This window comes from Pezoporus wallicus, unplaced genomic scaffold, assembly GCF_028554395.1.
Source record: "Pezoporus wallicus isolate ANWC-B61680 ecotype Strahan unplaced genomic scaffold, APGP_CSIRO_Pwel_v1 contig_12477, whole genome shotgun sequence".
NCBI classification, from domain to species: domain Eukaryota; kingdom Metazoa; phylum Chordata; class Aves; order Psittaciformes; family Psittacidae; genus Pezoporus; species Pezoporus wallicus.
The window spans coordinates 293424-315115 of NW_026638222.1; the positions used below are offsets into that span (position 1 = coordinate 293424).

The 21692-nt window shown below is 60.0% G+C and overlaps 1 protein-coding gene across 1 annotated transcript; it reads left to right on the forward strand.

Annotated features, from left to right (window-relative positions):
* The first annotated feature begins 6117 nt into the window (after positions 1 to 6117).
* On the forward strand, positions 6118 to 21000 carry LMNA (lamin A/C). The gene is made up of 12 exons (XM_057410002.1): positions 6118 to 6501; positions 16165 to 16321; positions 16417 to 16542; positions 16629 to 16799; positions 17791 to 17916; positions 18014 to 18234; positions 18317 to 18521; positions 18628 to 18735; positions 18973 to 19092; positions 19184 to 19282; positions 20283 to 20534; positions 20889 to 21000. Exons 1-12 carry the CDS (start codon positions 6152 to 6154, stop codon positions 20919 to 20921), a joined length of 1968 nt encoding a protein of 655 aa, XP_057265985.1. The 5' UTR covers positions 6118 to 6151; the 3' UTR covers positions 20922 to 21000.
* The last annotated feature ends 692 nt before the right edge of the window (positions 21001 to 21692 follow it).

Consider the following 21692-nt stretch of genomic DNA (forward strand, 5'->3'; position numbering starts at 1 on the left):
GGTGAGGGAGCAGCACCCAGAGCAGCGATGCTGATGCTGGGCTTTGCACTGCTCCTGCCTCAGATCCTGCCCTGCCTTTGCCTTGGAGAGGGATGGATTTGGCTTCCCTGCCACCCAAGATCCCTGGAAACAGCGATGGGAGCATCCACGGGCAGCGCTGCCCCGGCGCCGGCCTCGCCTCCTCTGCACTGCGCACGGTGGACACGAGGTGGCGCTGCCGTTCGCTGCCTGGGAAGCCGGGCTGCGCTGAGCGGGGGCAGGCAGGGAGCATCCCAGTGCTGTTGGGATACTGGTCCCAGTGCTGTTGGGATACTGGTCCCAGTGCTGTTGGGATACTGGTCCCAGTGCTCTTGGGATACTGGTCCCAGTGCTCTTGGGATACTGGTCCCACTGCTCAGAGCCTGGGTGCTGGAATGATGCTGTATAACCTTCCATCATCGTCGAGTTACAGCATGGGATGGAGCTTAAAGCTCATCCAGGTGAAGAGCCGAGGTGGAAAGGGCCGGAAGAAGGCGCTTACCCCAAACAGAGTCACTGGGGCAGGGACCTGTGCGTCCCGGATGGATGAGCTCTGAGGTGGAGGGGATGCTCCATGGGGTGGGCAGAGCACTGCGGACCAGGCAGGGCACATCTAAGGGGGCCAAGCTTTGCATGGAGAAGTGGAGGCAGCTGGAAGGGGAGACTCGCCTCCAGCAGGAACGGGAGGGCTCTGCCTTTGGGGTTCCTGGCTTTCCATGAGTTATTCCCAGTGGCCTCTGTCCTCCAGCCCCTCTGGTGCAGCGGTTCTGGCTCTTGGCGCACCCATCTCCATCCTTATGGCTCTGGGCAGCAATCGGGGTCTCCACTGGTGCCTGCACAGACCCCGTTCCCGGTATCCCCTGCTCCATCCAGCCCAGCCCTCGCAGGGCTCTCCCTGGCTTCCCCCATCCCAAACGCTCTCCGTGGGGTGGAAACAGCAGCGGAACCACGGCGTTTGCGAAGCCCAAGCCCAGCACTTGGCAACGGGCAAACAAACAGCCCCGGGCCCGGCGAGCACGGAAGCAGCCGCTCGGTGCTCCCTCGGCGCAAGGCGCGGTGCAGCCACTTCCCTTTGGTGTTCACCCGCTCCTTCCCAGCCTCCGCTGCCTTTTATATCCAAATCCCGGTGGGAAAACTCCCGTTGCTCCTCTCCACACGCACCCGGGCATGAGCAGCACCGGGGATCTCCGCCTGGCTTTAGCCAGCACGCAGCCCCCCTTCCAAACCGTATCCCTTCGCTGGATGCACAGAGCTTCCTCCCCATGGAATCCCAGGCTGGGTTGGGATGCAGGGAGCTTAAAGCTCTCCCAGTTCCAGCCCCCTGTGGGCTGTGTCCCCTCCCCAGCGCTGAGGATCTGGCTGTTCCTATGGGATGCTCCACGCGCCAAGCGCATGGGAAGCGGGAGTCAGGAGCTAAAGCCCCATCAATGCCGGGTTTGTCCCTTCAGATCCCACTCCCTGGGCTTCTCAGCGGTGCTTGCTCACACTTGAAGTTGCCTCCGCTTTGGGGTATCCATGGATGCGGCCTCTGGACACGGGGCCTCTTCCCCAGGGATGCTGCCAAGCGGCACAGAAGGAGCCATCCGTGGGTGCGGGATGCTGGTACCCACCCACAGGGGCTGCGGGATGCTGCTGGGATGCACGGAGTGGTCCTCCCGGGGTACCAGGAGCACTGAATCCGGTGCGTGCCGCCCATCCCCGGCCTTTCCCAGTTTTCCCTTTTACAGGCAGCACGAAGGGATGTGGATATTTGCACAGCGGGCGTGTGGCTCTGGGTGCGTGCCCCAGCACCGTGCACCTTGTCCCTGGCTGCATCCCTCTTCCCATCCATCCCCGGAGGGAGCGGGCGATGCCGGAGTTGGCACCAGGTGGGTTTCATCCATGGGGAAAAGGTCAGGATTAGCCCATCCTGACCCCCCCCCGGAGAGATGTGATTGTGGGATCCAACCAGGACACGTAGGCACAGCAGCAGCTCCCGTGCACAGGGAATTCCCTGCGGATCAAGGAGAGGTGCCAGGGTTAGGGTTAGGGTTAGGGTTAGGGTTAGGGTTAGGGTTAGGGTTAGGGTTAGCCCTGGGGGATGAGCGGCTTTTCCCCACCTTTCCCGCAGGCTTCCAGCGCGGCAGCCAGGGAACGCTGAGCACCGGCCACGGCCTGGCTGCTCTCCAGCTCCATCCTGCACAAACACCCCCGGCGGCAGCTCCGGGAGCTGGGATTGCGCTGGCCTTGGGATGCGGCAGCTCCGCATCCGGCCCGCGCCTCCCATGCCAAGCAGAGCGGGCGCAGCCCACACGGGATGAAACCTTCCCAAAGCACATCCCTGCCTGCCAGAGGGGCTACCGGGGGGGGGGGAATGGGGTCAGGATGGAGCCCCCAGCCCTGTGCCTGCGGTGCTGGAAGAGCCAGGGCTGTTATAGAGCTGTTTGTAGCACAAAGAGTGAGAGCAGCCAGGGACAGAATGAATCATGGGGGTGAATCACAGGCGGGTTTGGGTGGGAATGGACCTCAAAGCTCATCCAGCTTCAAATCGTCTTCTGCTAGAGAGGGTGCTCCAAGCCCCATCCAACCCGGCCTTGGACACTGCCAGGGATGGGGCATCCAAACCTTCTCCATTCAACCCATCCCAGTGTCCCATCACCTTCCCAGGAAAGAGCTTCTGCCTCAGATCCCATCCCAATCCCCCCTCTGGCAGGTTAAAGCCATTCCCCTTGGCCTGCCCCTGCATCCCTGCATCCAAAGCCCCTCTCCAGGATTCCACACTCAGAAACTTGCCCCTTTGCAGGGAAATGGGATATTCCGGGTGGATGGAGGGGCTGTACGGAAACCAGGCTGCTCCTGCTCCATAGGAACAGCCTAGGGATGGGGCAGGAGGGCTCGGCCTCCATCTGGGAGCTGGGAAAGGACCACAAAGCAACGTGATGCCAAACCAGCTTTTCCTTCCAGCCCCTCCCCTCGCAGCCAAGCCCAGGGATGCGTTTTCCATCGGGATACCTGGAGATGCCGTTTGGCACCTCCTGGGTTAGGGAAGAGCCCAGAGCACGTCCCAGCACCCCAAGGGTGCTCCTGCTTCTGCTGCCCCATCCCTGGAGGAGGCGACTCATTCCAGTAAGCATCCCAGAGGGATACAGCAGGGACCTGCACCATGGACCACTCTGGCTGCTGAGCACAGCGGGGCTGCGGATGCTTATGGATCCCGGGATGCTCATGGATCCCGGGATGCTCGAGCAGGATTGGTGCCATTCCTGCTGCTGGCACCTCCGAGCCCCCCCCCCAAACTGCTGCTCACTGTGAATCCCAGCCCTTGCCACAAATGCAACTGGTAAATCTATTAATTTTCCAGCTCTAATTGATGTATCGCTGTAATTACCTCTTATAACAAGGCAATTAGAGCCTATTAGAGAGTATTAGCTAATTAAAGCTCCTCTACACGTACGCACCAACCCCCTTATGTGCACAGATTTGGGGGGGCTGGGGGGGGTGGGAACAGGAAGCCCAGCACAGGGCCTTGCAGGTCAGCACCGTGCATTGGGATGCTGGATGGGCAGATCCAGGTCCCATCCCTGCCTCTACCACTGCATCCCTTCATCCTTGGGCACCTCACTTGCTGCTATAGATAAGGGAGGGGGATGTCCGGCTATGGTCAACCCAGTGATTTTCGGCTATCTGGGAACCAATGGGAATACACTTGGAGGCTGGGATCTTCTCCTGCTGGTAGCGGGGTGGGCAGGGATGCAGGGTTAATGCTTCGATCTTTGCTGGCCAGAAGGGAGGCTTGGAAAGAGCAAATTCCCACGTGGAGATGGGATGCTTCTGCTTTGGAAAGAGCTGCAGGAATGATGCCAGGGGCAAGGGGAGCACAGCCTAGAGGGAAGACCCCCAAGCTCCTTGGGAAGAGCCCCATTCCATAGTGCTCCCACCCATGGCACGTCCCCATCCCATGGCTCTCCATGGATGCAACCCCGGACCTGCAGCATCCCTCAGCACCCCAATCCAGGCTTTTGCTGGCCAAGGAGTGTTGGAGGCTGCAAAGAGGTTGGAATTCCAGGGATGGGGCTGATTCCTGCCTTCCGAGTCCCTCTGGGGGAGATAGAGCCAGTGCTGGAGCCATGCAGCCTCCTCATGCATCCCTCCATCGCCCCTCACATCCCCTGCACATCGCTCCTCACGTACACACTGCTCCAGCCCATGGAAACCACAGGAATTCCCAGTTCTGGGCATGGATCCTGGCCTGGCAGTGGCAGGGATGGGAGGTGCTGAGCGGGAGCCTCATCCCGCTGCTCATCTGCTTCGAATTAAACCCCTCCTGCCTTGCACAAGGAGCAAGAAGCTCTTTGCCATCACAACCCACGGCTGTGTCAGGTTGGGCTCATCCTGCCCTGGTCCAAAGCAGGGCTGATGGGGCTGATGGAGCAGGAGCAATGGGAGCCAACCCGGGGCTGCCACCCCACCAAGGAGGGTGACAAGAGCCCCCCCCCCCCCCCCCCCCCCCCCCCCCCCCCCCAGTGTGTGTCTGGGAATGATGGGCCCAAAAGCCAGGAGCCAGGATATGGCCCCTGCTGTACCCATGACCCTTAGCTGGGATTTCCAGCTATTGCCCAAGCCCATCCCTGTGCCTTTGCCCTGGCTGCGGTTCCTACATGGAGCGAAAGCAGCTTTAACCCCGTTCTCCTTGGGATCACCGTCCCTCACATCCCCAGGCCCATGCAGGAGGCAGGGGGGCTGGGAATGGGATAAGTGCACGGGGGACATGGGGAAGAGAAGAAAGTGGGAAAGGAGAAAGGAATGGAGCTGCAGGCTGAGGGAGGGCTGCTGCTGCCCCACGGCCGGCTCCCGCGGCATTCCCTGTGCCCACCCCAGTGACGGTGACTCACGGGGAGCCGGGATGAATCATTCCCCACACGCTTGTCCCTCGGCCTGTGCCCCATGTGTTTGTTGCTCTGGTTGCTGGGTGAGTCATTCCCAGCCTGCCCGCGGCTTTCCTGCTCGGAGCACGCTGGGAAGGGAATGGGGCGCAGCTGCAGGACGAGCAGGGATAGCCCTGGAGCGGGGTGCCCAGGCTCCCGCTGGTGTTCCCAGCCGTGCGATGCAGCTCCCATTCCAGCTTGCCTTGCTGCGGAGCCCAGCATTGCAAAGGGGGAAGCCGAAGAGCCCACAGTCACCCTTCCTGGGGTGCTGCTTCTCCATTCCCATTCCCAGTTTTCCAGGAAGGATTGGCTTTGAGGTGCCAATGAAGCACCCCCCATCAGTAGCGCTGGGGGGGGGGGCAGGAAGCAGATCGGGAAGTCGGGAGCTGCTGAGGTTCGGAGGGAGGCAGAGCCACCTGGACCAAGCTGGGAAGACCGGGAATGACCCCTGGGGGAACTGGAGATAGTGGGAGAATGGCTGAGGAATGGTGGTGGAGCTGGGAATGGAGGTGGGAGAATAGGAACTGGTGCTCAGAACTGGGGGGGGGGGGTGTGGGGTGTGTCCAAACGGAGCACATCTGGGATGGGAAATGGGGAGAAAGGGTTAAACTGGGCACAAGGAAACCGGGAGCAATGGGGGGTGGCACTGGTGTGGAGAGAACTGGGCTAAGCCAGCAATGGGGTGTCCTCGGGTGGCCCAGGGCTCTCTATGGGATGGTTTGGGGCTCAGGGGCACCCTGAGCAATGGGGGAGCTGGGATCCTGCCCTTGGGTCCCTGGGCATGCTCCAGGTGCTTGCGGTACCCGGGACCCCCTGGGGCCAGCTTGAGATGCCCCCTACCCCTCTGTGCGGGGCAGCGATGCCCTGGGGGTGCCCGGCGCAGGCTCTCTGAGCCTTGGAGCACTTTGCCCTTTCCAAAGCTGAAAGCTGGGAAAAAGGGGGAGGGAGAAGGGTTTTTTTTCAATGGGTTCACCCCAAAACCCCCCATTCCCAAGGATGCTTTTCCCTTTTCCCTGCTTTCCCCCAGCAGCAGCCGTGCCTGATGCAAGGGTGTTGTCCGCAGCCGGGCCTCAACTCCACCCTCCTCCTCCTCCTCCTCCTCCTCCTCGCAGCTCCTCCTCCCTGCGCGATATAAGCGGGCACCCGAACAAACCGGAGCCTCCGAGGCGCTCGCTTGGGGACCCCGCTCCCGTGACCTGAGCCCGAGAGCCTTTTGCCTCCGGACCCCGATGGCGACCCCTTCGCAGAAGCGGAGCACCCGCAGCGGGGCTGCGGGGACCCCCCTGTCCCCGACCCGCATCACCCGCCTGCAGGAGAAGGAGGACCTGCAGGAGCTCAACGACCGCTTGGCCGTCTACATCGACAAAGTGCGCTCCTTGGAGCTGGAGAACGCGGGGCTCAGGCTCCGCATCACCGAGTCCGAGGAGGTGGTGAGCCGGGAGGTGTCCGGCATCAAGGCTGCCTACGAGTCGGAGCTGGCCGATGCCCGCAAGACCTTGGATTCCGTGGCCAAGGAGAGAGCTCGGCTGCAGCTGGAGCTCAGCAAAGTCCGGGAGGAGCACAAGGAGCTCAAAGCGCGGTGAGTGCCATAGGGATGGATGGAGGGATACGGGGGGGACGGGACGGGACGGGACGAGGACGGGGCCGGGACGATCGCTGTCGTCATGGCTGGCAAAGAGCCGGGCGTGAGGAAATAGAGACCTGGAGGAGGCCGGGAGAGGAGAAACCCGTGACCTGGCTGGAGCTGGAGCGCCCATGGCAGGGAGCAAGAGGACAGGGAGGGTCTCCCGGTATTCCCGCTGCCCTCCCAGCGCCAGGGATGCTCTGGGAGCGGGTCCGTGCGGCGCGGAGCCCGTGGGCCCTCCGCATTCGTCATCCCGGAGCTATTCCCGAGCAGGCTGGGGCGCAGGGCAGGAAGCGGTGCCAGGCAGCTGGCTCCGTCCTGCCCACCACGGAGCTCGCCCTGTTTTCCTCTGCTGCCTTTGGCACTTAAAGAACCTGCTCTGGTTGGGTTTGCCTTAACCCTGCCTGTGCCGCGGGGTCCCCTGGGGCGATGCCTGCATCCCCATCCCATCGGCTGCCTCCGGGCGATGCATTCCCGCTCTGCTCTGAGGCTCCAATCCCCCCCCCCACCCCGGCCCTTTCCTGACAGGTTTAGGTCATTCCCTTCCTGCCATAGGGACCTCCCCGCTGCTGCCGGTGCCTCTGCCCTTCCCATGCTGGGAGCGTGTCCCCTGAGGACACGGCTCTTGGCAATGGGCTCCCTGGTCAGGGCTGGACCAGCCCTGGGCTTCCCTGGGGCTCCCATGGCCCCGGTGCCATTGGCTCCGCTCCCGAGTCCCGCTCCTTGCTGGAGGGAGCGGGTTCCCCTCCGTCCCTGGGGCAGGATCGGGACAGCCCCCTTCTTCCTCCCTTTGCTCCGGACACCCCTTTTGGAGCCGTCTCCGACGAGGCTAAAATTAACCTCCCCCGAAGATGCCGTCAACGTTCTTCCGACAGGGAAAGGGTGAAGCGCAGCCTTCCCCAGCGCTCCCGGAACGCCGAGCGCTGGGATATATATAGCTCCCTTCCCCATGTGCTGCGCTCGGATAAGGCACCGTCCTTGCTCCCAGGGAGCTGAGCTCTCTAAAGGCTTTTTGCTGCCTGATGCAACCCCAGAACTATCTTGGCCGTGGTATTTGGAGGGCTGGAAAGCATTTGGAGCCTGGGAGCGTGGGCTTTAGGGATGACGGGCTTTATCCCTGCCATGGGAAACGCTCCCGGAGCTTCTCCATCACTACCAAACCCCCTTTGGAAAGTCGGAGGGGTTCCCAAAGAGCAGCTTTTGGGTTGGAGGCGGGTTTGGGTGCGGGCTCAGGGCTGGGTGCTGAAGGAGGGAGGTGTCTGTGACTCATGGCTGTGAGATGAGAGCTGATATCCATCGCCGCCCTTTGCGTGCCACGGCGCCGGGCACCAGCATCGGGGCCTCTTTTCCCCCCACGCACACGCAGTCGTTGCCAAGTCGTTGTCACATCACCAGGGACCTTCTCGGTGTGGTGCTGAGAGGGGGGCACTGAACAGAGATGCTGGGTTTGGAAGGGATGTCCTCAACCTTTGGGCCCTTGGTTGGAGCCATCGCAAGGGTGCTGCTCCATCCCAATGGGAAGGGAGGACCGGTCCTGGCCCCCCCCCCCCCCAAGGCCCTGGTCCTCATCTCACTGCCCTTTGCACTGGGGAGTCCCCAGCTCACCCCATCAGCCGAGGGGAAGCTCCGGGTATCTCCCATGGGGCAGGCAGCAATGGGGCTGCGTTATCAGCATCCCCCAGCATCGCTGCTGCCCGCGGCTGCGGTTGTCTCAGCAGCACAGAAGTGGGGCTGGGGCTGTCGTGGGGCGTTGTGTGGGGCACAGTTCCTGGGGCTGGGGCCACCCCCTAGCACCCGGTTCCTGTCCCTCCCATGCAGGGTGGAGGGTGTGCAGCAGGAGACCGGTCTCACCAGCTCCCGACGCACTGGTGCAAGAGCTGGGTGGGTGAAGGAGGGTCTGGCCAGCCCGGTATTCCCTAGCTCCCTGCCCTGTGCCTCCTTCATCCCGCTATTCCCAGCTGCCTGCTCTTCCCTTGGGCTGGAGCCTTCCCATTGTGTGGTCAGCTGCTCCCGATGCCGGTCCGGGAAGGGTTTCCCAAAGTCCCCAACACCATGGGGAGAGCCTGGAATGTCCCTGCCCTGCGGTCCCCAAGGACGGGCAGGAGGCTTTGGAGGGCACTGGGGTGCTGGGGGGGGGGATGCTCTGCATCCTGATCCTGCCCTCTCCATGAGCTGTGGGGGCTTTGGGCAAGGGATATAGGGACAGGACAAGGCCAGAGGGGGGATTGAGGCTGGATGGGGCTCGGAGCAGCCTGCTCTCGTGGAAGGTGCTTGGATCTGGATGAGCTTTAAGGTCCCTTCAACCCAGCCCTATTGTGGCTCTATGGAAACTGGAGCCATTGCCCCGCTCCAGCGAGGATCCCCCTCATCCCAGATCCCTGCAGCACCGCTTGGGCAGGGGCAGCTCCCTCCTCCGGAACCAGCCCCTTGTTGGAGCGCGGCTGCTGAGCGATGACTTCCTCAATTGCAGCCCTTAACGCGATTAAAGTGGTGCTGGAAGAGCCTCTTCCTGCGCGCCCGGAGCTCATCCCTGCCTTAAGGAGGAAAACTGCCCTTTCCATAGTGCTTGTTGGGGGGGGTGTGGAAGCTCCTCCAAGCGCGGACCCACCAGGCCCTCATCCCGCAGGGATTTTACCCCATGTCCAGCCATGACCACCCAAGCAGGAGCAGGAAAAGGGAGCCGGAGGAGTGGAGAAGGGATAAAGAGCCCCAATCCCACGGCCGGAGCCGGGCGCTGCCTGCAGCAGTGACGTGCTTGTGCTGGAACACTTTGCGTGTGGGTGTGTGTGTGTGGGGGGGAAAACCTCGGGATCTTGGCCTCTTTCCCCCTCTGTGCCTTGGAAAACCTTTGCCAGGGAAGGAGCAGTTGGGATCTGAGGAGGCTTTGCCCTTTTGGAGCACACAAAGAGCAGTTTGTGCTGCTGGGGGAGCAGGAGATGCGGAGCCAGGGCTGGTCCGGGACCCCCGCATCCCTCAGGGACCCCTTTACACCCGCGGCCGTTTCTCCGCAGGCCTCTTTCTTGTCCAGCCCCACTTTATCCCGGTCGGAATGTTTCAGGCAGAGGACGCTGCTCCAACACTTTCGTTTCGGTGGCTCTGCTCCCGTTGCTGGCGTCTTCCCCGCTCCTGCTGCAGGGCAGGGCCGCCCCGGGAATGAGGGGAATGAGAGGAAATCCTGTTGCCTTCACCGCTTGTACTGCGATGGGAGCCGCCCTGCCAAATCAAGGGCTTTATCCCAGCGGTGGGGGATTAAAGAGAAGCAATTCCAAAGGGAATTGTGGCTGCTTTTGGTGCGGGGATGCATCCCCCCCCTTCCTTACAGCGCCGAGCACAGCGCGTCCCAGCCTGCCCTGGCTGCACTTGCTGCCACAAGTGTTTTCCTGCCTCTTGCACGTCACTTGATTCCCAGTTAACGCTTCAGCTCCGGAGCCGTTCCCGGCGTGTGGAGAGGCTGCTCCCGGCTCCCTGCTGCGCTGAATTGATGCCCTTTGGGAATTGGTGCCTGGCATCGGGACAGGAGGAAGCCACCGGAGCTTTCCCCCCCCACACCCCGGATCATGGCCAAAGTGAAGGTTGGCACGGATGAGTTCCAACCCGAACCACTCTGATTCCATACGCAGAGTCCCTGGGAAGCATTGGCCCGGTGGGTTTGGGATAGGGAAAGCCGGGAACCACTTCCCGCTGCTCTGCTGCCAGCTCCGCTCCCCATTTCCCGGCCTCTTTCCAATGCCATTTGCTGCACCAGCTCCTTTGTGCCTGGCTCAGCACATTCCCGGCAGCCGGTGCCACGTGCGTGCCCGCAGCCCCTCACCGTGGTGCCAGGGCTGGGTCCTCAGCCCTGGGATGAATGGTCCCAGTGTGGAGGAAGCAACTGGAGCAGCACCGGTGCCACGGCAGCTGCCTCGGCGGCTGTGCTGGGTCACATCCAGCACGGGTCTGAGCCCCGCGGTGCCTGTGGGGATTAAGGGAAGTCCAAGGGGGTGGAAGCCGGATGCTGGAGAGGGATCTCCATCAGGGCCCGGAGGGATGGGACAGGGGAAGTTCAGGTTGGAGATAAGGAAGTTCTTCCCTGGGAGGATGCTGGGGGACTGGAATGGGTTGAATGGAGAAGCTGTGGCTGCCCCATTGCTGGCAGTGCCCAAGGCCAGGCTGGATGGGGCTTGGAGCAAGCTGCTCTAGTGGCATGGGTTGGAGCTGGATGAGCTTCAAGGTCCCTTCAACCCAACCCAGCCTGATTCTATGACGAGTTGGTTGATGAACTGCGTTGAACCAAGCCCATGGGAATGGCAGGAAAGCAAACTGGGGTTGGGACATCCCTGTTCTGAGCGGTGCTGAGCCAGCATCACCGCCCATTGTCCGTCATAAACCAGAGAGGAAGGTGAAGGCGCTGGCGGCCGGGGTTACCCTCCCGGCCATGGAGCTCTATTGCTGCACACCCATGCTCAGAGCCAGGAGATGCTGCAGGAAGAGGGCCAAAGTCCTCTGCCAGCCCAGGGAGCGTTCACAGTGACTGCCTGGACTTTGCCCTGCCCCGTTATGGGGCTGCACCTCTGCAGGCGCTGGCACCGTGTCCCTACAAGGTGGGGATGGAGCCAGGACTGGGAGCCAAGAGCTCTTAGGGATCCTTCGGATTCCTGCTCCGGGGCTGTGAGTGGCTCTGTGGGAGGTGGTTTCTGATAGCAGAGGCCTCTTGGACAAAGGGGAAGCTGCTCCAGTGGCATGGGTCCCTGTCCACGGCAGGGATCGGAGCTGGATGCGGCCCCTTCATCCCGACGCAGGCTGTGGTTGTGCGATGGATGAGTCAGGCTCAGCCCTGGCGCTGGGTGCGGTTGCTGGCGCTCTCGCCTGCCCCTTCCTTCCTGATGGGATGGGTGCTGGTGGATAACCCGCTCCCAGCAGCGCCCATGGGGTGCAAGGGATCCATCGTGCTCCTCTCCCCCGCATCCCTATGGGGTTTGGCAAAGCCGAGCCTTCATGCCATGGGTTTAAACCTGCGCCTCCCAGGGATGCTGCCCCATGGCCAGGGGGAAGCAGGGATGCTAGAGCAGGCAGAGGGGAGCTGGGAGCGTCTGCCTCCCGCAGCGCAGCTCCGGCCTCCTCATCCCGTGCACCCCAGCTGCCTTTTCCCAATGGAATCGCATCCAGACCCCGCCCCGGCTGCCGACGGCAAACAAGGCAGCAGCAGCAGCAGGCAAACAGACCTTGTGCAGGGTAAACACCTCCCTGGCCCTTATCTGCCTGCGCTCCAGGGCTGCGGGCAAACCCTGGCGTTCCCGGCAAGGCTGGATCCCACAGTTCCCATTGCGGACCCGAATGGATGAGGGCAGGAGGGAGCCCTCGGGCTTGCTCCTTGCTTTGCCCCTCCCGGCTCCTCTCTGCCTTGTCCCATCCGGGACCCCCTTCCCAGCCATGGATCCGTCTGAGCACAGCGGCCTCGCCACTGCTTTGCATGCAGAGATGCCATCGGGAAGGGGACCGCAGCCGCATTCCCGTGGTGGCAACTCATTTCCTTGCTCCTGGAGCTGGCATTTGCATCCCTGCTCCTCCTCTGCTGCCCCAAGCCCTGGCTGCATCAAACACGAGCTTAAGGCTGGTTTCCCTCCCTGCTCCAAGGAAGACGCAGCCTCGTGCCCGAGGGATGCGCACTGTGGGCAGCGGAAAGCCCATTCCCAATCCCTTTCCCTATCGACTCCTACTTTGGAGCCGGCCAAACCCCTTTTTCCAGCTCTAAAACCCTTCTGGGGCTAGCATCCGCCCTTCCAAACCACGGAGCCCTCCCGTTTCCAGGGGGAAGTCAGCCCAAAGAGTCACGTCGCTCCATGACTTGGGATTTCCATGGGAGCTGGGATGAGTCACCGGCTTGGGCTAGGGAGCGAGTGGCCCTGGGGCTCCCCACGGCTCTGTGGCTTTTGAATGTGCTATATCCTCTGACATCCCGTTTCCAGCTTCGAAGCCGTGTGGGAAGGGGCAGCATTCCATGCCGTGGTCCCGTGTGGCCGTGCATCCCGGCTCTGGTGAAGCCAGGGTGCTTTTCCCTGTTAGGAGAGGATGTGGGGAGACAGTGCAGGGTGGATCCATGGGAAGGAGAAAAGCTCCTTCTAAGGTTCATGGGGAATGCTTGTAGCTGATTCCTAAAGGAATCGAGCTGGGAGCAGCTCCCGGTGAGGCTCCTGGTGATGGGATTTGTGGAGCGGAATTCCGGGTCCATTTATATCCCTATGAAATGCCCTTTCCTGGTTCCAGCGGGGTTGGTCCCCCTTTAGGATGCATGGAAAAGCCAGCTCCCCATTGCAGGAAGGGGAAGCCGAGCTCTGCGGAGATGCCAACAAGCTACGTGGAGCTGAGCTCAACCCCTCATCCCTAGGGATGAGCGTGCCCGGCACCGGGAACGGGCTCTGACCTAGCGGATGCTGGAGGGTGGGAGCCGTTTCCATGCATCCATGAGCGCTGGCATTCCCGGGCTGCGTGCCGACCCTGTCCTCCCTATACATTGTGCTGGGATCTTTGGGATCCGTGCTTGGAGACGGGCTCTGTTTATCCTGGTGACCTGGCGGAGGCACGGATGAGTCAGGAGCTGGGAGAAGCTGCTCGGCCACATTCCCAATGCCCCGCCATAGAGGCTTTCCTCACCCTGTCCCTGCTGCTTGTCCTGTAGGGCCCTGGTCCTTGGCATGGGGGAATCATCCCTGGGATAGAAGGAGTAATCCTGGGATGGGGGTAATGATCCTTGGGATAGGGGAAGGGATCCCTGGGCTGGGGGTAATGGTCCTTGGGATAGGGGAAGGGATCCCTGGGATGGGGGCAATGGTCCTTGGGATAGGGGAAGGGATCCTTGGGATGGGGGTAATGATCCTTGGGATGGGGGTAATGGTCCTTGGGATAGGGGAAGGGATCCTTGGGATGGGGGTAATGATCCTTGGGATGGGGGTAATGGTCCTTGGGATAGGGGAAGGGATCTTTGGGATGGGGGTAATGGTTCTTTGGGATAGGGGAAGTGATCCCTGGGATAAAGGGAAAAGATCCATCCATGGGGAAGAAGCTCCTGACCTGGCACCTTGTCTGGATTGGGATGCAGGGAAGGAGGGATGGGCCTGGTTCTCCAGTACCGGCTCCATCCCATTCCATGGAAAGGATGAGGGGTGGGCATTGAGCGTGCCCAGAGCATCCCTCCCCGGTGAGCCGTGTCCTGCCTCGGCATTCCCAGAGGGAGAGCCCAGAACCGGGCTCCTCCTGGGATCCTGGCCCAGAGGGAAGGGCAGGAATAGAGCCAGGACAAGGATGCCAAGGTTTCCAGAGCCTTCCTGCAGCTCCCCCCCCCGTGCTCTGTGCCTGTGCCGAGCCGGCTCCGAGCAGATCCAACTTTCCATGAACGTTGGGATTTTCTGGCAGCTGCAATAGGGAATTTTTTCCCCTCTCCTTCCTGCTTTTAGAAGCTAAAAATAGCTCGGAGGCCCCTTTTCCCCCCGTTTTCCCTCTGGAGATGTTTGTTCCCGAAGGATTTGGTTCCCTCCCTCGTGTTGTCTCCTCTTGGCTTCAACGAACCCTTGCGTTTACGCTCGCCTCTCCCCGGGTAGGGAAGCAAATCCCATGGGAGCTGCTCCACAAGTGGGGGCCGTGCTTCCCTTTGGGATCCGCTCTCGCAGGTGGGATGGGGAGGGAGCAGTGGGACAGGCGGAGGAGGAGGAGGAGGAGGAGGAGGAGGAGGAGGAAGGTCCCTGTTCATCCCATTCCCAAGGGACGTGGGAGCGCTGCAGCTGCCATGGAAGTGGTGTATTTTTAGCCCAGCGCCAGCCGGAGCCTGGGAGGCTGCAGGGAAAACCGAGCAGGATCCGATGGGAAGCAAGGAGGGAAAAGGGGATTTTTCCCCTCCAGTCTCCTGGGATTTACCACGGGGCATCAGCAGATCCAATCTCAGCCTTCTCACTCCTAAATGGTGCCGGTGCCCCCTAAAGCATCAGAGGCCCAAAGAGCCAGTGACCCCCCCACCCCGTATAGCCAGGTCCCAGGGTTCGGTGGTGAAATCCCTCGGGAACAGTGGGATCGATCCCTGTCGGCAGCAGGGAGTTGCTGCCAGATGGGCCCACTCAGGCCCTGGATCCGCTCCCAGATGGCGTTTTTGTGCCGTGAGTCAGTGGCATGAAAGGAGTGGGATGTACTGGGAGGCTCGTGGTGCCCCACGAAGGGGGGTTAATGGAGTACGGCACCGGGGGGGGGGGATACCTTGGAATGACTTTTCCATGCCGGCTCAGGGCAGAAAGCAGAAGGAGAGGCAGGAAAAGCCAAGCAAGGAGCTTGCCACCCACACACCAGTCTGGGAATGCCGCTGCTTGCTCGTGGTGGGCAGGAGGAGAGGAGCGGAGGCAGCTCCTCCATGTGCTCCCTATGGGAAGCGGGGCAGATCCTACTGTGGGGCCGCCAGCTCCCCCTTGCTATTTGTGAGCCGTGGGGCAGGAATTCTGCCTCAGGAACGCACCCATCCTGCCCCCCATTGTGAAGGGGGGGGGGTGACGCTCCCTGCCCTGGTGCTGACAGGCACCCACAGGGCTGTGCTTTTTATAGGACCTACCAAAATAGTGTCAGGTTGTGTCTGGGGCGGCCGGGGGGGGGGGGGGCTCGGGTCGGGTCGGGTTCCCCAGGCACAGAGCAATGGCTCCATAGGGAACAGCCTGGAGCTGCTCCTGGAGGGCTGGAAGAGAGAGGGGAGGAGCCAGGGGTGGGATGGGGCGATGCTGGAGGGCAGGAGAGTCACCCGCAGTGCGGTGTGGGGCTGGGCCTGCCGCATATACTGTGCCATATACACTGTGCCATATACACTGTGCCGTATACACGTGCCGTATACACTGTGCCATATACATTGTGCCATATACATTGTGCCATATACACTGTGCCATATACACTGTGCCGTATACACTGTGCCGTATACACTGTGCCGTATACACTGTGCCATATACACTGTGCCGTATACACTGTGCCATATACACTGTGCCGTATACACTGTGCCGTATACACTGTGCCGTATACACTGTGCCATATACACTGTGCCGTATACACGTGCCATATACACTGTGCCATATACACTGTGCCATATACACTGTGCCATGTACACTGTGCCATATAAACTGTGCCGTATACACTGTGCCATATACACTGTGCCATACACACTGTGCTATATAAACTGTGCCGTATACATTGTGCCATATACACTGTGCCATATACACTGTGCCATATACACTGTGCCATATACACAGTGCTATATACACTGTGCCATGCTCTACTGTGCTGTATACATTGTGCCATATACACTGTGCCATTTACTCTGTGCTATACCCTATACCCCGTGCCATACTACACACACTGTGCCTATCCATTGTGCCATATACACTGTGCCGTATACACTGTGCCATTTACTCTGTGCTATACCCTATACCCCGTTCCACACTACACACTCCGTGCCATATACACAGTGCCATATACACTGTGCCATATACACTGTGCCATTTACTCTGTGCTATACCCTATCCCCCGTTCCATACTACACACTCCGTGCCATATACACCGCTGTGTGCGCTGTGCCCCTGTCCCCTATGGCCGCTCACCCATCCCATGCGGTCCCCGCAGGAACGCCAAGAAGGAAGGGGACCTGCTGACGGCGCAGGCGCGGCTCAAGGACGTGGAGGCTCTGCTCAACTCCAAGGAGGCCGCGCTCTCCACGGCCCTGGGCGAGAAGAGGAACCTGGAGAACGAAGTGAGGGACCTGAGGGCGCAGGTGGCCAAGGTGAGCGTTGGGCACCCCCTGTCCCCTATGGCTGTGGGGCAGAGCCGGGGCTGGGTCCCCGGGAGCGCGCGCTGAGCATCCCCAATGCCCCGCAGCTGGAGAGCGCCTTGGGTGAAGCCAAGAAGCAGCTGCAGGATGAGATGCTGCGGCGCGTGGACGCCGAGAACCGGCTCCAGACGCTGAAGGAGGAGCTGGAATTCCAGAAGAACATTTACAGCGAGGTGAGCGTCCGGGTGCGGGGTAACCCCGCTGCCAACGGCTCGCGTTCCCCCTCCCCGAAGCTGATCCCACCGTGTCCCGGCCTCAGGAGCTGCGGGAGACCAAGCGCCGGCACGAGACGCGGCTGGTGGAGATCGACAACGGGCGGCAGCGGGAGTTCGAGAGCAAGCTCTCGGAGGCCCTGCAGGAGCTGCGGAGCCAGCACGAAGCCCAGATCAGGCTCTACAAGGAGGAACTGGAGAAGACCTATGGGGCGAAGGTGAGCAGCGCCCCACGTGCCTTGGCCCCTCCTCGCCCTGCCCCATAGGGCTGATGGGGATGGCGACCCCTCCATCCATCCATCCATCCATCCATCCATCCATCCATCCATCCCTCCATCCATCCATCCATCCATCCATCCATCCATCCCTCCATCCATTCATCCATCCATCCATTCCTCCATCCATCTATACATCCATCCATCCATCCATCCATCCATCCATCCATCCATCCATCCCTCCATCCATCCATCCATCCATCCATCCCTCCATCCATCCATCCATCCATCCATCCCTCCATCCATCCATCCATCCATCCATCCATCCATCCATCCATTCCTCCATCCATCTATCCATCCATCCATCCATCCATCCATCCATGCATCTTCCATCCCTCCATCCATCCATCCATCCATCCATCCCTCCATCCATCCATCCATCCATCCATCCCTCCATCCATCCATCCATCCATCCATCCATCCATCCATCCATCCATCCATCCATCCATCCATCCATCCATCCATCCATCCATCCATCCATCCATCCATCCATTCCTCCATCCATCTATCCATCCATCCATCCATCCATCCATCCATCCATCCATCCATCCATCCATCATCCCATCCATCCCTCCATCCATCCATCCATCCATCCATCCATCCATCCCTCCCTCCCTCCATCCATCCATCCATCCATCCATCCATCCATCCATCCATCCATCCATTCCTCCATCCATCTATCCATCCATCCATCCCTCCATCCATCCCTCCATCCATCCATCCATCCCTCCATCCATCCCTCCATCCATCCCTCCATCCATCCATCCATCCATCCATCCATCCATCCATCCATCCATCCATCCATCCATCCATCCATCCCTCCATCCATCCCTCCACCCATCCATCCATCCCTCCCTCCATCCATCCCTCCATCCCTCCCTCCATCCATCCATCCCTCCCTCCATCCCTCCATCCATCCATCCGTATCCTCCAGCTGGAGAATGCCAAGCAGTCTGCCGAGAGGAACAGCAACATGGTGGGTGCTGCCCATGAGGAGCTGCAGCAAACCCGGATCCGCATCGACAACCTCTCCTCGGAAGTCAGCCAGCTCCAGAAGCAGGTGAGTGAGGACCAAGGGGGGTGTCCCTCTGGATGCACCACCTCGAAGGGCGGCTTTAGATGGGGCAGCCCCCCCTCACCTTCCCTTCCCCACGCAGTTGGCTGCTAAGGAAGCGAAGCTGCACGACTTGGAGGATATCCTGGCCAGGGAACGCGAGACCAACCGGCGCCTGCTGTCCGACAAGGAGCGGGACATGGCCGAGATGAGGGCACGCATGCAGCAGCAGCTCGATGAGTACCAGGAGCTGCTGGACATCAAACTGGCTCTGGACATGGAGATCAACGCCTACCGCAAGCTGCTGGAAGGCGAGGAGGAGCGGTGAGCATCCAACCCAACGGGCTCGGTGCCTCCCGCTCCTCACGTCCTCACTGATTCCATCTCCCCTTCTCCTCCTGCCCAGGCTGAGGTTGTCACCCAGCCCTTCCTCCCACAAAGGGACATCCCGGAGCCATTTGTCCACCCCGGGCTCCTCCAAGAAGAGGAAGCTGGAGGACAGCGAGAGCCGCACCAGCTTCTCCCACCATGCCCGGACAAGCGGCCGCGTTGGTGTGGAGGAGGTTGACTTGGAGGGGAGATTCGTGAGGCTCAGGAACAAGTCCAATGAGGTGAGTTTGCCTTCAGGGAGTTCATCCCTGTTTCACCCCGTGGGTGGGATGGAGCAGGGACAAGCTGGGGAGGAACAGAGGGATCTAAGCATGGGGTCTCTTGCAGGACCAGGCGATGGGGAACTGGCAGATCAAGAGGCAGAATGGAGACGATCCCCCCATCACCTACCGCTTCCCCCCGAAGTTCACCCTGAAGGCTGGCCAAGTGGTCACGGTGAGTCGCAGCCCAGTGACGGATCCAGCCCGGATCCCAGACCCACTCATGGAATCAGAGAACCCCACAATGGGTTGGGTTGGAAGAACCTTGAGTTCCATGGGCAGGGACACCTTCCACTAGAGCAGGATGCTCCAAGCCCCTCTATCCAAGCTGGCCTTGAGCACTGCCAGGGATGGGGCAGCCACAGCTTCTCCCTTCAACCCACAGTTGAATACTCTGTGCTCTCCTCCCTAGATCTGGGCCTCAGGGGCTGGCGCGACCCATAGCCCCCCCAGCAACGTGGTGTGGAAAGCCCAGAGCAGCTGGGGCTCCGGGGACAGCCTGCGCACTGCCCTCATCAACTCCAATGGGGAGGTAAGAGCCCGAGGGCAGCTCCAGGGCATGGGGTGGGGGTCAGCAGCCATCACCCCCCCACCCCCCCCAACTCCTTTGCTGTCCCCTGCAGGAGGTGGCCATGCGGAAGCTGGTCCGCACCGTGATCATCAACGATGATGATGAGGATGAGGATGATGATGAAGTCAACATCCACCACCGCCATCACCACGTGAGTGCCTCGGGGGGCTGTTGAAGGGATGATGGTAGTAATAAGAGTCATGGAATGTGCTAGTAACAGGGTCTATGGAATTACAGTAATAGTAATGGGGTCATGGAATAGTTTGGGTTGGGTGGGACCTTAAAGCTCATCCAGTTCCAACCCCTGTCACAGGCAGGGACACCTTCCACTAGAGCAGCTTGCTCCAAGCCCTGTCCAGCCTGGCCTTGAACACTGCCAGGGATCATCATCATCATCATCATCTAATAGTACTAATAATAATAATTAGAAGAGAAAGCAGAAGAAGGGAGAAGAAGAAAAACAAGACGAAGGATAAGAAAAAGAAGAAAAGAAGAAGAAGAAATGAAGGAGAAGAAAATGAAGGAGAAGAAGAAAGAGAAAATGAAGGAGAAGAAAAAGAAAATGAAGGAGAAGAAGAAGAAGAAGAAGAATAGAAAAGGAAGAAGGAGAAGAAGAAGAAGAAGAAGAAGGAGAAGGAGAAGAAGGAAAAGGAGAAGGAGAAGAAGGAGAAGAAGAAGAAAAAGAAAATGAAGAAGAAGAAGAAGGAGAAAATGAAAGAGAAGAAGGAGAAGAAGAAGAAGGAGATGAAGGAGAAGGAGAAGAAGGAGAAGGAGAAGAAGAAGAAGAAGAGAAAAGGAAGGAGAAGGAGAAGAAGAAGGAGGCAAAGAAGGAGAAGAAAGAGAAAATGAAGGAGAAGAAGAGGAAGAAGAAGAAGAAGAAAAGAAGAAGGAGAAGAAGGAAAAGAAGAAGGAGAAAATGAATAAGGGGGAGAAGAAGAAGGAGGAGGAGGAGAATGCACAGTCATAATTAACAATAACATAATTACTGTTATTAGCACTATTAGTTTCAAAGCAGGGCATGGGTGGGACGGGCGGTTCAGGGACCCTCTTTGAAGACCTCCTCCTCAGGGCAGGGTGCTCGATGCCGAAGCTGCTCTGGCCGGTGCTTGAGGTCCCTTTGCCCGCGTCCCAACCCCTTCCCTCCGGTGCAGGGCAGCTGCGGCGGCCCCGGCGACCCCGGCGAATACAACCTGCGCTCGCGCACCGTGGTCTGCGGCACGTGCGGGCAACCGGCCGACAAGGGGGGCAACCAGAACATGGCCACCATGTCCTCGGGCTCATCCACCTCCAGCGTGACCGTCACCCGCAGCTACCGCAGCATGGGCGACGCCGGCAGCATCGGCCTCGGCGAGACGCTCGTGACCAGGAACTACCTCCTGGGCGACACCAGCCCTCGCCGGCAGGTTGGTGCCCACCAGCACCCTCGTCTCCCAACAGGGCAGCGCCTTCCTCTTCCTCCTCTTTGCTCTTCCTCTTCCTCCGGCCACCTTCGGAATGGGAGGGATCGGGAGGGGTTGTCCGCAGCATCCCCGCATCCCGTGCTTGACCCCCAGGAGCATCCCTCATCCCCATGGCTCTCATTCCACCCATCCCTCACGCACAAGAGCAAGCCATACCCTCCTCTAATCCCCCCAATTCAGGGCTGAGGAGGGGGTGCGTTGCATCCCAAGGGCACTGGGAGGGATCCCACATGGAATTTGCTGCCTCCTTGGCACCGCTTTGGGGCTCACGCGCTGCTGTCCCTCTCTTCCTCGCAGGCTCAGGCTGTGCAGAACTGCAGCATCATGTAACCTCGCGGCACCATTCCTGGGATCCCTGGGCAGGATTTGCTTTCCCAAAGGCAGAGTATTTCGGTGTTTTCTTGTCGGCCCGCCGGGATCCAGCGCCGACGTCGGGATTTTTTTTTCCTTTTCTAGAGCAGGAATTTTATATATAAACCTATTGGAAACGCTTCCGGATGCTTCCATTTTTGGTGTTTTTTTTTTTTTTTTGTAGAGAAAAAGAAAGTAAAAAAAAAAAATATCTATTTCTATAAAAACCAAAAACCAAACCGTAAAAAAAAAGAGCTTTTTCAGCATCCAAATCCTTTTAAAAGCGCAGCCAAAGACAAGCGGGAATCGCGCGTACGGAGCGGGAGGCGCGATCCTGCTGTTTGCCAAAGCTTTCTCTGCAGGGCTGGGAGGAGCGAAGCCATTCCCATGGGGCTGAGCAAGAGCAGCTCTGATGCTGGTGCCTGACGTGGAGCGTTGCCTCGAGCAACTCTTTTTTGGGCTTTTTCCCCCAAATTCCCTGTTTTTCCCCCCGTTTCCAGGCAGCATTCCCGTCACTCCGTGTACTGTATTGCCCATCCCAAGCGCCTCTTTGCCCGTTGGGGTTTCTCTTTTCTAAGCAGCCGAGTTGTGCCTTAGCCAAAGGTGGGAGCCGCTCCGGAGCAGGGAATCCCGCCCGGCGTCGAGGGATGGATGGAATATGGGAAGTTGAAAGGCCCCGGAGCTGTATCCTGGGACCAGATGGCTTTGGTGGATGGGGAGATGGAGCCCGCTCCTGCAGGACCCACTTGA

Coding starts and splice junctions, on each gene's coding strand:
- LMNA (XM_057410002.1), top strand. CDS start 6,152: ATGGCGACCCCTTCGCAGAAGCGGAGCACCCGCAGCGGGGCTGCGGGG. Junction 16,322..16,416: donor TGAGGGCGCAGGTGGCCAAG/GTGAGCGTTGGG, acceptor AATGCCCCGCAG/CTGGAGAGCGCCTTGGGTGA. Junction 16,800..17,790: donor AGAAGACCTATGGGGCGAAG/GTGAGCAGCGCC, acceptor CGTATCCTCCAG/CTGGAGAATGCCAAGCAGTC.